At 32.4% G+C, this 15,254-nt stretch overlaps 1 protein-coding gene across 1 annotated transcript in view; it reads left to right on the forward strand.

Moving 5' to 3' along the window:
• The first annotated feature begins 3,097 nt into the window (after positions 1–3,097).
• Positions 3,098–15,254, forward strand: part of LOC142336315 (folate-biopterin transporter-like) — a 100,657-nt gene continuing 88,500 nt past the window's right edge. The window contains exon 1 of the mRNA XM_075385060.1: positions 3,098–3,240. Coding sequence (XP_075241175.1) covers position 3,240 — 1 coding nt within the window. The 5' untranslated portion in view covers positions 3,098–3,239. The remainder of the gene's footprint in view (positions 3,241–15,254) is intronic.

Below are 15,254 nucleotides of genomic sequence, written 5' to 3' on the forward strand. Positions count from 1 at the left end.
TTTGGCGAACTTTTGTAAGATGCAACTTTTATTGGTGTCATGAGTGTAAAAACTGAAAACTGCACATTTCACATCCAATCACCGCATCTACCGCAGATCTTACATTTCTTAGCTTCCTAATTCTTATTATTATTGACTCAGAAAACTGATATCAAAATTTCTAAGTAATAACCCTAATCAGACTTTTTGATTACTTTGTCATGTAAAAATATTTTGCCATGAGACATGTTTCTTTGATCATTTCATTTGCTGAAACATTCTAACTCTGTTTTTAAAGAAGTCAAAATGAATTTCTGTTTTTCGAAGTAGTTGGCTAACTGATATGTGTTTTATTCCAGAGATTTTATCTTTTTAACTTTACTAGAAGCACCGATTAGGTGTCACTAGCACACTTTTCAGCGTTACAACAATAATAGCTGTACAAAGATTGTTTTCTATATAAATTGAGGTCACAATACGGTTCATTAAGGGTACAGATCTGACAAGAGTTTTCGGCCAGAAGGGAGCCGTTTATTTTCCGTTTTTGTTTATCTATCAGGTTATTATGATATATTGAGTTAAACGATTTGGAGATATCTAAAAATGTGATTTGGACTATGTTGCCTCAGTCAATGTTTTTGTAAACTGATTCTATGAAAAAAGGCATCGGTTGTGGAAACGCTATCTCAAAAATCAGATTGAAATAGATTAAAAGTTTGAATTTGTTACGTGACCTGTTGTTTGTTGATAAAAATTAATCAAAATTGGATGATAGTTAATGGCATCCATCGGTTCTGACATAGGTCTGATGTCGTGTTTTTAAGTACACATACCTAATGGCTTGTTGTTCTGACACAACTTAGTGGGAGTAGCAACTGTATACTCAAATGGCTTTTTTTCAGTCATTTTTGGCCAGTCAATATAATAATCGCAGAGAGTTTTGAGTGGTATTATTGAAAGTCCGTTTTACATAAAATACGAAAATGAATATTTTGTTGATTCTGCCTGATTACTTAGAATTATCAAGGCTTTAAAGTTTGTGAATAGTAGACAATATTTTGTTGTTTTTATTCACATTTTCCGTATCTTTGATCGAATTTCTGTCACCTTTGTTAACATTTTTAAAAATTGTTATTAGTAGTATTATTGATTTTATCTTTAACACTTTATCTTTAGTGTTGCCGAATTGTTCCGTCCAAGTTTTTAGGCAAGAATTTTTGGTAAATTTCAAAATTCTTACCTTTTATGTCAAAAACGGGACAAAATATAAATTTTTTTCAACTATCTTCCAATTTTCTGGAAGTAGACACCTTAGGACTGCGGTCATATTCTTTGTGAGCATAAAAAAGAGCTACTTTTATCCCCGCATTCTTTATGAGTCTTCTGGAAATATAGTTTAGGCCGTTTTTTTGCAAATTTAAACTCGATTAATATACAAAGAGCATTCTTCATTTATGATATAACAATTTTTTTCAAGATTGATCAATTTTGGAACATTTTGAATAATTGATAGTTTTTTAAGCGCGCATCAATATCAGGGCTGCAAAAAATTAATATGTAGAAAGTAATTGTTTTCAAAACAAGAAACGTGTTTTTAAACTTCGCACTTTTTTTGCTCTTTTTTGTCGACCTGTTACCTAGTCGATTGCACCAAGTCCTCAATTTTTTTTCCAAATAAGTTATATGGTAAATTATTTTGTTCGGATTTTATCTGATACGAGTTTGATATTGTTTTCAGTTTCTTAAATTAGACATCGAGTTTTGATTGTAATTAATGATTGTCATTTGATTTTTCGACTGTCCTTTCTGGTAGTCCTATTAACAACAATTGTTTGGCCCTCAACTTGTCAAAATTTTATTTCATTAGTTCTTCTTTGAAGCATATATATGATTTCGAAAGTTTTGTATCTCATATATATGATTTTTCATTAATTGAAGCCGATTAAGTCAAGAATGTGGATGAGCAGGGTCGGAACTTTATGTGCGTAAACACATAACCGAGCCTATTTGTTGGAACTCAACTTCTTAACACCATCGTGCACCCTCGACTAGGGGTAGGATGCTTGGCTCACGCGTCATAAAATTACGGATCACGTGTGTGAACTAAAATTGTACTTGAATTACTTTGAGCTCAACTGAAAATTGGGCCGTGCATTATTTGAAACGTATGACCAAAAAATAATGATTGGGTTCTCTCAATTGCTTCCTATCGAAATTTAAATGAACATTTATTGACTTCAGTTAATTACCAATGATAATAACCACTTTGCAATTAATTGTTTTCAAATTTAGAAACGTTTTTTTGATCTTCGCACCTTTTGCTCTTTTTTTTCTACCTGTTACCCACTCGATCGAGGACAAGTCTCATACCTTTTCTAATGAATTATATTTATTTTGTTCGAGTTTTATCTGATGTGAGTTAATTTTGTTATAATTTTTTTTCAGAATAGACATCGAGTTTTGGTGGTAATTAATGTTCGTTACTTGATTTTTACTGTCTTTTCTAGTAGTCCTAATAACAAGTTTCATCTGCCCTCCAACGTGACATTATTTTATTCCAATAGTTGTTTATCGAACCATATGTATACTTTAGAAAATTTTCTATCTATTTATCATTTGGTAGCCGATTAAGTCAAGAATGTGGATGAGCGGGGTCTCAACTCCCTGACACAATCGTGCACTCTCGGCCAGGGGTAGGATCTTTGGCTCACGCGTCGTAGAATTACGGATCAAGTGTGGCGTGAACTAAAAGTTATACTTGAACTAATTTTACCCTTTCAAACCAAGCTTAATATTACTTTGAGCTCAATTGAAAATTGGGCCGTGCATTATTTGAACCGTATGACCAATAAATAACGATTGAGTTTCTCTCATATTGGTAATATATTCTATTTTGGACACTAATTTCGCCGCAAAGCTTGACATAAATTTAGGTTTGTTCAAACTGGCGGAAACTATTTCACAAACGGTATCTAGTTCACGATCAAATATCAAGAAATTGAGAGAAATACAAAAGCGAGACCTGTTGACCAAACTGGTGCGGCTAGTTATAATTTATAACTTAATAAATTTAACTATTATGTTGTGAAGTCTCAATTTATCTTTAGCACAATTGAAGCCATTCAATATTTACCTCTTGGACTTTTATTCAGGCCGTTAAATTATTTGGTTTTACAAAAAGAATTACGTAAGGCTGAAAGAAAATTCGTATGTAGTTGCAGCAAGCGCAGTCCAACTATCCTTTCATTTTGCATCAATTAAGTTAGTTTATTTTTTCCATTATTTCCATCTTAGTATCGAAAGAATTTAAGCCAAACAACGTCGCCTTCCCGAGGCTGTCATCAATGCAACGACTCTTGCCTACAGTTTAAGTTATCGTTTCTTCCTATGTTTACCCATACTTTTTAAAAATCTTATAAATCAAAACAAATCTTAAAATTTATTTTAGGAAAAAGAATGTCTTATGAGACAGATCAAGACCTATAAGGGGTAAAGTCCGTCCAATAAAATCTTAAATTTTATGATACAGAAAGATTTGATCTGTCGTAAAAGACTTCACAAGATAGGAACTACATATAAGAGTTTTCTTCTAAGAGATTTTAAGATATGTACTGTCAATCTGTTTATAGGCTAGTTTGATTTGTTGAAACGAGAGGTAAAAATTTATTTCAAAAGTCTCTTTTCCTTATTTTCTTTTTGTAAATATTGTGTTGTTACAAAATAACGCCCAGAATATAAAATGAAATTTCTACTGAAGCAGCACAATCAACACTTATTATATAAAAAATTGGCAACTCAATTCCAGAGAACTTTCCTTCTCAATATTCAGCAAAACCATTCGATTGGTCGCGTAATTTTTTCACTGCTATCGTAAAATGATCTCTATTAGATCCTTCAGTATCTTTATTCAGGAAGTTAATAAACTGAGACTCTGATTATATAAATATAAAGTCAACTTGTCTGAGACTGAAAGGCTCATAGGAACTGTGTATAAGATCTGTCTTATTAGAAACATGAAAATTTAATTGAACTATTTACAAAATCCAAGGGTTTTGAAATGAAATGTACGATACCTCAATGTTATACACTGTTTAATTGCTCTTAAACGAAGTTCATAGCAATTATTGTTAACGTTTCGGTCTATATTTGGCTGTTTCTTCTAGAATATTCTTTGTATTCTCAGGTGACTTTCACAATTCTGTTCTTCATCTTTGAGCGATCTCTATTGCTCTCACTCCGAAGTAAAGCTTGTTGCTAAAATAAAATCGGTTGCAGCCTAGGAAAAAGAAGGGACTGATAGCCGAGTGGACAGTGCTTCTAGTCAGCAATCGTGAGCTCCATGGTTCGAATCCCGGCATGGTTAACTGTTTTCTCACCCGCCTGTCGTTCGAGAATATTTCTTCCGACATTAGTCGGTTTATGTTTTTATAAGCTTTTCAGTCTCAGCCATGTTGACTGCATATTTGTATAATCACAATTTCAGTTGATTAACTTCCTGAATAAAGACACTGAATAATCCAATAGAGAACATTTTACGACATCTGTGAAAAGATTATGCGATCATTCTAGTCTAATGGTTATGCTTAATATCGAGAAGGAAATGAGAGTTATCATTTTTTTTAAAATCTAATAAATGTTAAAGGGGCTGCTTCAATAAAAGTTTCAACTTATTTTCTAATTGTGGTTTTGCAAGAACCAAATAATCACAAAACAAAAATATGAATAAAAATCTGCGGATGAGACTGTTTTGAAATTAATTTAAATCGTGGCTTTTCGCTGGTGAAATTTGATTCAAAACTGCTCCAGCATTGTTTTCGAATTTCCTATGTCAGTCTTTGTATTGGTCATAAAAAGTTTTAATAATTCTTCTCTAGCGTAGAAGTAGGCATATTGAACCCCTCTTCATTGTCACCGGAAAACAATTCGAACAACCTTGAACTCAATCATAAGTGAAGTAAAGCTGTTTAAGTAAAGTTCATTATAATTTTTTGCAAGCAAACCTATATGATAAAATAGTATACCACATTGCTTATATGATCTACAGCAATGTAAAAAAAAGTTAGTGTTATGTAATAATGATGATAATCGTTGCCATTTTGTTAGCGACAAAAGTGTTCGAAAACATGATTTTTTTTCAATATCAAAATGTTTTTAACTGTAGCTCCTGTATAAAGTATTCAGTGAAACCAGAGGACGCCAAGTATGTTCATCGTGCTTAATATAATTCATATTGTTCAAAAAACATTGTTCCTATCAAAATATTGATTTCGCAATTTCGAAAGAAATTTTAATTGTGTGACGGAAAATTTTTTGAGTTCTTTCCTTGGCGTCGTTTTGTTTGCATATTGTTTATAGAAAAGGTCCTAGTAGAAACAAAAATTGAAAATTGTTGGTGAAAGCAACGTCTTATCAACTGAGCAATGTTTCTGTTGCATTTTATTTAAGTTATGGTTGTTATAGCTATGCTTTTTTGAAGATGCATGTATGTGTTCAGTGCTTTGGTTTTTGTGTTAGATAAGTTTCACTTGATTTTGGTATTTGCAATCTTGGTCGAAAAAGCGGATTTTGTTTGATTTCATTTTATGAATTTCTTTTTAAATGGAGTTTTTGAATTATTAAATTTGGTAACTAAATTATATGAACCAAGTTTTGGATTAGAGAAGAGAAAAATAATGATTTGTTGCCAGGTGGATAATTTGAGTTTTTTCGTGTATTCACATCCTTTATGGAATTTAGTAAATCGGCGAAGCTAACACATTTGACTATTAACAGGACTAAATTTAGGGTCATTAAAGTAACAATTTGATATAAACTGTCGAAAATTTGTTTTCTGGGGGAATATTTGAGCCAACTCAAATTAGATCCGTTGCGGCATTTTTTCTCGATAAAACTGTTCAATCAAGTTTTGTTGAAAAAATTCAATTTGGTGTGCATTGTTTGAACGAATCAGCCGGTTTATCGTCTCAAGTTTAAAAAAAGAGGCCCAACTTCTTAAAAATTAATCAGTTACATGAAATGCACCTCTGGGTGCACGGCCAATCTGTGAATGTAAATTTGGTTTCAATAAAGATAAGAAAGAAAAATTAATTTTTAATGAACTCGTGGTGAGGGTGAGAAACAAGATTGTACTCGCAAAGCAAATGCTGAGCAAAAGTTCAGAAAAATAATTTTAGATGGGCAGCAAAATTGAAATATTTTATCTGAATCGCTTAGAGAAATGCTCATTTTAATTTTCAGAAATCAAAAAGACAAGTTCAAAATTTTATTTGCGCAACTTGTCACGAAAAGGCAAAGCGAAAGAAAGCAGTAATAATGAGATGTTAGCTTTGACCAACGGAACATATAAAAAGAATAGTTAATTCAATTGGAGAGTATTGGAGAACAATTCAAATAATCATCTCCAATTACAATCCAATTAGGACCCAAAATGAGCATAATTGATCATCAAGTCTGTGCCCATATTTGCACAAAATGTCACAATCCCAAATTAAAATGATGTCGTCTTGCTGAAGTGTATTAAAAGTTATTAATACAGAAAAAAATATCCGTATTATCTTTTATGTAAAGCTCATTCCTTTTTGATATATGTGCCTTTACTTGTTGAAAACTAAAGCAATGAATATTTTCAGGTATTAAAATCAGCTGTTTTAGCCTATTATATGTCAATTTCAACGAGTTAGCTAATCGTTTTTTGTTTTTTGTGGTTTTCGGAAGTAGTTTGGAAAATAGGTCTCTTAAATTCCAACTCATTTGTTTTTTAATGACTGCTAGACTTTGCGGAATTATATATTGTAGCGGAGATTCGGATCTCAATTGTTTGAAAAATTTTTTACAGTTTCTATCACATAAAGTTCGTATACAGTATGTATCTTGTTATCAATTAGTGTAAAAACTAAGCATTCATATTTTTCCTGAAAAAAAATGCTCGAATGATTTTTCGTTGAACTCTATCAATTTTTTCATTGTTCTTTTCGCTTGTGTTTTTATAGACTAATAGACCCGACTTGGTAGAAGAGTTATCAAACATTGGAAAACACTTTCTTTGATAAAAATTTCGTACCCGATTCATTAGTCCGCAGAAATTGTTCATTTTCGTAACAACAAAATCGACGTGATCACGGAACGTTAAATTTTTTATCCATGTAGATTCCTAAATACTTACAAGATGTTTTGTAATCTAGAGCTTACTTTGGGTTTCAGTTTTTCTCTTTTGGGTTTCCCGAAATCTGTAGCTTCACTTTTGTCAAAATTAATAGTTAATTTGTTAGTGATAAACCAGTTGCAAAATATTTCAACGTCCAATTGTAGAGGTGAATTATTGTCACTACTCGCAAAAACAACGCTATTATCATCTGCGAACATTACTAAAGTGCACTCTTTACAAACTGCGGAGAGATTATTCATACACAAATTGAAAAAAGGGCCAAGAACAGAGCTCGGTGGTACGCTACAAACTATTTGCTTTTCTGTCTTTTTTTGATCTGACAAACTGAGTGCGACCAGTTAAATAACTTCTAATAGCTCCATAACTGGACCTATAAATCCATATCTTATTAGTTTCAGTAACAACATATCATTCGAAAGGTTTGCTTAAGTCAATAAAACAAGCTTGCCCTGTTGATTTGTTATTAATTACGGTTCTGAATATACTCCGTTATGGTGGTAACTTCATGCACACATGGCATTTTAGATCTAATGCTAAACTGTTTGTTCGCTAGCAAAAAATTTTTATAAAAAATTTTATCAAATTCTTCTGTAAGATCTTCTCCAGAACTTTACTTACTGTAAGCTGATAGGTCTGCAATTACCATGGTCAGTTTTCTCTCTTCTTTTTATAAGGGTAATATTTTGGCTATTTTTGATGAATCTTGGAAAAAACGCTCTCGCAAACATTAAATAATGGCTCTTGCAAGATGACATTCAATATTGGGAGAACAACACTTCAAAATTTTGTTTGAGATTTCATCATGATCAGTACTTTTCTTGATTTTCAGTTTCTGCAAAACTTTTGTAGCCGCTAACTCATTTGTTTGATGAATACCATCGTTTTTCTCATTATAGCGGATATTATAGCTGCTTTTCTTGTTATAAATTTTGCAGATGACTTTGGAACTTTTGGAACTTTTAGTGTCCTATAAATCAATTTTGGGCTCGGATTTTTGCCTAGTTTTTTAAACTATCATCTTATTTTCCATTTCTTATCAAGCTAGTAAACTTGTTCGGTATTTATTTATATCTGAATTGGATTTCAATATAGGCTCTGCTATCTTTTTTTGAAACTATTTTTCTTTCGTTACAATGGCGTTTTTGATTTCAACTATAATCCAGCTTGCAGATATAGGAACATCAATTGTTTCGCAAGTATTTTCAGGGGCATATTTTTCAAAATTTCATTAATTTTCTTGATTATTGTACTTATTTTATCATTAGCAATCAAATTTTCAGGAATTATTTTGATATTCTGATCTCAGACAATAAACAAATCAGTGCTTGGTCTTGTTTTCAAATTTCGTATGAGTACTGATGATTGAACGCTCTTCATTTTTAAACTTGATACAAAAATTTCAAGAGTTAATAAAAAAATGATCGCTTATTGCCATCGATAGCGTATTGTGTTTGTATCTGTGATTATATGATCAATTCAAATCTTTGATTTTTTGATAACGCTTGTAGGAATGAATTTTGTTCTTGGAAATTAAATAATCTGAACTGATTCTCCTACTCTTTTGTGATTTTTTCTCACTTTGAAATATTTATGCTGAAATCAGCAAAAATCAAATTTTCTTCTTTTGAAATTTTGAAAATGTGTAAAACGTTTCCCAGCTTTGGTCCAAAACCAGTTAAGCTCAAAGACGGAGGTTTATAAATGACACAAAGATTGTGCAAACATTTTTCTTTATATTTCACTTGTACTATAGAGCATTCAATTTCTGTGTTAGTGTCCTGTATCGTATATTGACGATTATCTCTAATGTAAAATGCTACTCCTCCCGATTTTCGCCTAGCGCTTTTTCTTGGTTTTGACACTATTATCTGACAACCTGGTAGATCATAATTGTCAGGTTTATCAATATCTTTTCACCATGTCTCAGTTAAAGCATTAACATCAGAATTTTTTTCTAATGTACCAAGGAAAACTATTAATTCAACTTGATGGAGTTTAAAAGACTGAATGTTTAAACCCAAAAAAGTTTCGCTTTTGTTCTTAGTATCAATGGCTTTTTTTCTTGGAATCATTTATGTATAAAGGCTACAAGGAATTCTCTTCACTGCTCAGATTATTCGAGAAGTTGATGCATTCATCGTTCAAGTTTTTACTTTTGTTTAATGGTGGAGACTCTTTTTTAGCCAAAAAATTGAATTCTTTTTCAGTCAGGCAGCATAACTTGTCAAGCTTGTCGATTTATTTTGTACCACAATGCCTTTGAAAACTTCCTTGAGGTGATTGAAAAGCCGCCTGCCGACTTCTTTTCAAAGGTGTTTTCTTATTTACATAAGGACCCATTGCCAACGTCTCCACTGTTTCCATACTTCATTCTGTTTTAGTATTATCATTAGTTTCCACAAGGAAAACAACCTGATGTCCACTGTTAACTGGATACCAAGTTGTATCGTTTTCTGAGAACTTAAACCGTTGTTGGTTGTTGTTCATGGTTTTGAGATTTTTTTCCTTTCTGCAATTGCTGCACAAGTCTCTATCACTTTTTGCTAGACGCTCGTTTATGTGAATTTTTGCCCCAGAAACCAGATCAAGAAACGAATTACGATTATACCATACTAAATCTCGCTGATGGTTATTAAAAAATTGAACAACTATGGATTTGTTTTTACCTTTCCCTGTTGATTAAATACAAATATAATCTAAAGTAGAAAAAAGCACAAGTGTGGGATGAAAGCAACGATAAATATATTTTTAGAATATTCCCGGTTCACAATTCTTATTCAAATTGTTTTAGACATATTAGGCTGTCTGTTTAAAATTTTCCATTAACTGTTACGTCCTGGATCCACCTCATTTTCGATTTAAATTTCAGTTGTATCTCTTTTAAAATCATTTTCGTTTTGCAAATACGGTTGTCAGAAATATAGTCAAATTTAAAGAAATTTCGCTCCGCTAATTCACCAATATCCATCACAAGAATTTTTGGATCCAGAAATCCGCATTTAGTTTAGCCAAATTAAAGCCTTTCCGTCAAGCTAAACTAGGAGCGATTTCGCAGCGCTAAATCCAAAAAAATTATATCGCAAAGTATCTCACGGTATATCTCATTCACAATTTTAGGCAGCTTTACTCATTTGCCGACAATAACTATGGGGAAATCAATACACACCAAAAAAAGTCACCTGAACCATACCTGAACACACCTGAAAATACCTGAAATTTACCTAAAAACTTCAGGTATCACTGCCTGAAATTTTACCTGAACTTACCTGAAATTTACCTGAAAAAAACACCTGAACTTATTTTGTCCTCTAAAAATTGTACAGAGCCCAATTCAGGAAACATGTACCTAAAATCAGAAGACAAACTTCAGTTCGACGTACAGGGTTTCGAAGCAGTGCTTATAATGGAAACTCGAATAAGTTCGATTTAAAAAGTATATCAATCTGATTCAAAAAGGCAGTAAAGAAATGGAAGCTAAATGAGGACTTTATGCAGGAGTTATTGTTTTTGATTGGAAATATATGGGAGAATTCTTCAATTCAATTTGATGCACTTTAAAACCACTGCGTTTCAGGTTGCTATGATTTTAAAAATTTCATTGTTGCTGAAAACCGTTATTTTGAAACTTAACTGTCGGTGTTCACCTCAAAAACCCTTTCTGGTTCCAAAAATACTTGTTCAATCTAGAAACATCAGTAGGGCTGAAGAGAGGGAAAATCTTATATTAAACTTAACAGTAACTTTGCGAAACTCAACAAACGGCTGGAAACTGTTCCATAAATGTTTGTTTTGTCCCCTTAATAAAACAGAGAACCCAAATTCGGAAAAATTTACCTAGATATAACAAACAAGTTTGAATTCGACGGACAGGGTTATGAAGCAGTGCTTATGTTGGAGAATGGAATCAGTTCCAATTAAAACAAAAATCAATCTGAACCTGACAGACTATAAAAAATGGAAGCTAAATGAGGACCATATGAAGTTACCGCTTCTATATTAGTGTAATCCCATTTTCCAGAGATCTATTTTGTGCAGGAATATTAGTTTTTGTTCTAAAACATAAGGACGAGAGATTGGATTCAGGTTGATCCACTTTAAAACCACTGCATTTCATGTTGTTATGATTTAAAGAAATTAAAGTCTCTTTAAACCGTTTTTCTAAAATTTCAGTATTGATATCCGCTTAATATACCCCGAATGGCTCTTAAATTATTTGATCGACCTAGAAGCATCAGTAGGGCTGAAGAGTGGCAAACCTTTATTTCAAACTTAACCGTAACTTTGCGAAACTTAAAAAACAGCAAGAAATAGTTACATAAATGTTTGTTTCGCCCCCTATAAGTTGTAGAGAGCCCTGTTTCGGAATCCTGTACCTAAAACTAACAAATAGATTTCAGTTTTTGAAGGACCGGGGTTTTGAAGCAGTGCTTATGTAGGAAAATAGAATTAGTTATAATTAAAAAGAATATCAATCTGATTCTGAAAGACTTTAAAGAAATGGAAGCTAAATGAGGACCATACGTTACCATTTCTATATTTGTGTAATCCAGTTTTCCAGAGGTTTATTATACGCAGGAAAACTAGTTTTTGATTTAATTTATAAGGAAGAGAGATTGGATTCAAGTTGATCCACTTTAAAACCACTGCGTTTCCTGTTGTTATGATTTCAAAAATTTTAAAGTTTCTTTAAACCGTTAGTTTAAAACTTCGCTGTGGTTGTTCATTTCAGAAACCCCTAATGGTTCCAAAAATACTGCTTTGAACTAGAAACATCAGTGGAGCTAAAGAGTGGGAAAATTTTATGATAAATTTATCCGTAACTTTGCAAAATTTAAAAAAAGCTGGACACTGCCTAATAAATGTGTTGATGTTTCTTTTAAAGTTTCTATTTGTATTGTGTTTTAGTTTACTGCTAAATTTTTGTTTCACTGCTGAATGAAAAAAAGGTATTTTCAGGTAACCACACCTGAACTTGTTCAGATGAAAATTTACCTGAAATACAGTTCAGGTGTATTTCAGGTGCTTTTACACCTGAACTTCACCTGAACTTCTAGTTACCTGAACTTGGTTCAGGTAAATTTACCTGAACTTTGTTTAGTGTGTATACATGGATTTCTTTCAAAAATAATTTGTTTTCTTTAATCTTTTCTAAATCCGAATAATTTGCTATATTGCTATAATACCTTCTAATAGTGACATCTGAAAACCCTCGTTTGCCCCCTTGCACGTCCATTCTTCGACTACTGAAGAAGTTTAAGTAGAATTCAGAACTTTCCAGTCGTTCGAGAATAATTCCTCCGACTCTAGTTGGTTAGGCTTAAGATTTTATTAGTGATTTCATTAGTTACTTGAGTTTTGATATAGACCTCATGCCGTCAACAAATGCTCAATAATGATGATGTGAAACTTTTTTTTCTTTCTGATATAATTTTTTCTTTGTTTTATGTAAAAAATATGGATACATAGCTGGCAGATTGCCAGAAAACAGCCGCAATAGCTTCATAGATCTGCAGTCATAAAAAATTTGCAGTCTCAAATGACCTCCAATTAGAGTGATACGCAATCACTTGACCTTATTTCTTTGAATTAAAGTATAGAAAAGACAGGGCCAGAGTCAAGAAGTCATTTGTGAGAGCGGGATAAGTCACGCGTGACAATAAACTTAATCACGCGAATGAACAAAAAAGACCTCGCTCCACTAAGAGTGAAAAATGACGTCACGCACGGACTTCTGTTGAAATTGCATGAATGAAGGAAGAAAAAACAGATTTTAAGTGGTTGTGACATCACATGTACCAAAAAGCTTTACGACAAAATAACATGGCGGGATAAGGCCTCAGACAATTCAAAGAATGTTCAATGACTAAACAAAAACTAGACCTGGAACGGACTATGAATGAATTGGGAAAAGCATTTCCGGAAAAAAATCAGATCAAAAAGTTTTTTAAAAAAAGAAAATTCAAAGTCAAATCCCCGCATGTGAACAAAATATCAATAGCGAGAAAAAGCAATTTGGTTCAAACAACGTTTTCTCGCTCTACTTTAAAATTAGAGTGAAAAAGATCGTGCCGCACAGCCATGCGCTTTGTCGCTTTACTTCCTGTTTCGGCATTACCAAAATCACTACTCCAATTAGACTTCACAAATCATGAGAACATGATGCGAATAGATCTTAAACATAGCCGGAAGAATTGCGGAAACGACTCCAAGGAAAAAAACTAACGCCCCCAAACTAACATAAAACTTATTCTACTGAGTGACCAAAATAACTAATATGTTTATCCAACTGAATTACACTAATCACTTTATATCAAGAAAATGAAAAAGAGCAATGAAGAAGTATCTGACCAGAAAAGACGATGAAGCATGTGATAAAACTTTCACGTTAAGTTGAAAGTTTTAAAGAACAATTTTTGGCAAAACCCATGCGATACGTTTAGTTTTAATTCTTTGGACCACTGCAAACTGAGAGAAAAAAACAAAACACACATTTTTCAATGGGAGAAAACGGAGGAAATGAAGAAGAAAACCAAATATATTCGCTTTAAAAATTAGTCAGAATTTATGGATCAATTGCCATTATGCTGAATCCAAATCATTGTTTTAGAAAACTTTTCAATAGTGCTTCTGATCAAGCGCTTACCAATGTAAAACCTTGTCGATTTATAAAAGTGAAAACGAAGAACGAAAAAAACGAAAAAAGTAGAAATCTGTCGTTAAAAACTGCACTAACTAAATTCCAACAACACCCCTTGAAAAATTTCTATCAAAAGCTGGAACAGTAAAATGTAGCAAAAAGCACACAATGAGAAGATTTCTGCAAATTTCAGCAAAAAAACTCGCAGACTTCTTAAAATCGAAAAACAACTATTTCAGACAATAAGCATCCCCAAAGCTATAAAACTTTGAAGAAAACAAAGGAAACTTAAAAACAACTTGAAACAAAATCTTTAAAATAAATGCATTTTTGATTTTACGAGAGCACATAGAGCCAAAAACCGTTCATTGGAGCAAATAGAGTATTGAAAAGCTTGCAAAACATTAGGCAGGTAAATTGTACTGAGATTTTTTCTACAATTAGATAAAAACTCGAATATCAGCAAAAAAATTAAGAAAAATAACTTGAAATTTCTCAGTTAATTGTCAATTTTTTTAATGAAAAAATTGTTTAATACCAAAAAAACTGTAATTAATTGTATACAAAATTGGTATCCATGACTAATATGCGTCTATTCAAAGCCAATACAAATCAGTATAACAAAACAAAATGCAAAAATTTGCCAAAATTCACCTTAAATTCAGCAAAATAGCCGGAAAACCTGCAAAATGGTATAAAATTCATATTATTGACCAGAAACCTGCAAAACAATATCAACACATCCCTAAAAATATTACAATATCATAATCAAGCTGTGAAACCACAAATTATTAAAAAAAAAAACGGTTCTAAAAAGCCGCTCGTGAACACAAATTTTCGCTCGCTTACAGATTTTTCTGTAAGCTCGCTTAAACTCTCTTTTTGCTCCACTCTTCAATTTTGTTCAGCGCCCAAACCACTCCAAATTTTTTCACGTGTTCCTTTTCCTGTTTCGAAATTCACTCCAAAAAAGTGATTAAATAAGGTCCTGTCCAATGCTCTTCTTTCGAGTCGTGAAAAAAGGCAGCGCCCCAATACAATTCAATTTCTTTGAATTGTAAAAACCAAGAGAAGGCCAATAATATCCCCAGCTATCGCTGTGCGGCTATTAATAACCATCATTTTTGAAAGTTGGACTACGATTACAAAAAAGATACCTGCGAAATTTCTATCCCAGTGTTTACCTAAGCATTGAAAAAAAAACTATGATCTTCAATGAACAGTCAAATAAATAATCTGACCATGAATCCAAAAAATCTAATTTGCTTTTATCATAAAAATGCGATAAAAATTTCCACCCCCATGTTTTATCGGTTTTGAAAAATGTATACTTGGTCATTTTCTACCGCGGAGGATAGGAAATAATTACCTGATTGTGATCCAATAAACATTAAGCCTGGTTGTATTTATCGAATTCTTTGTTCTCTGATATTATTGACAATATTGTCCCAACAAGGAGCATAAGTTGATTTT

This window comes from Convolutriloba macropyga, chromosome 3 (assembly GCF_964194025.1).
Source record: "Convolutriloba macropyga chromosome 3, txConMacr16.3, whole genome shotgun sequence".
NCBI classification, from domain to species: Eukaryota; Metazoa; Xenacoelomorpha; order Acoela; family Convolutidae; genus Convolutriloba; species Convolutriloba macropyga.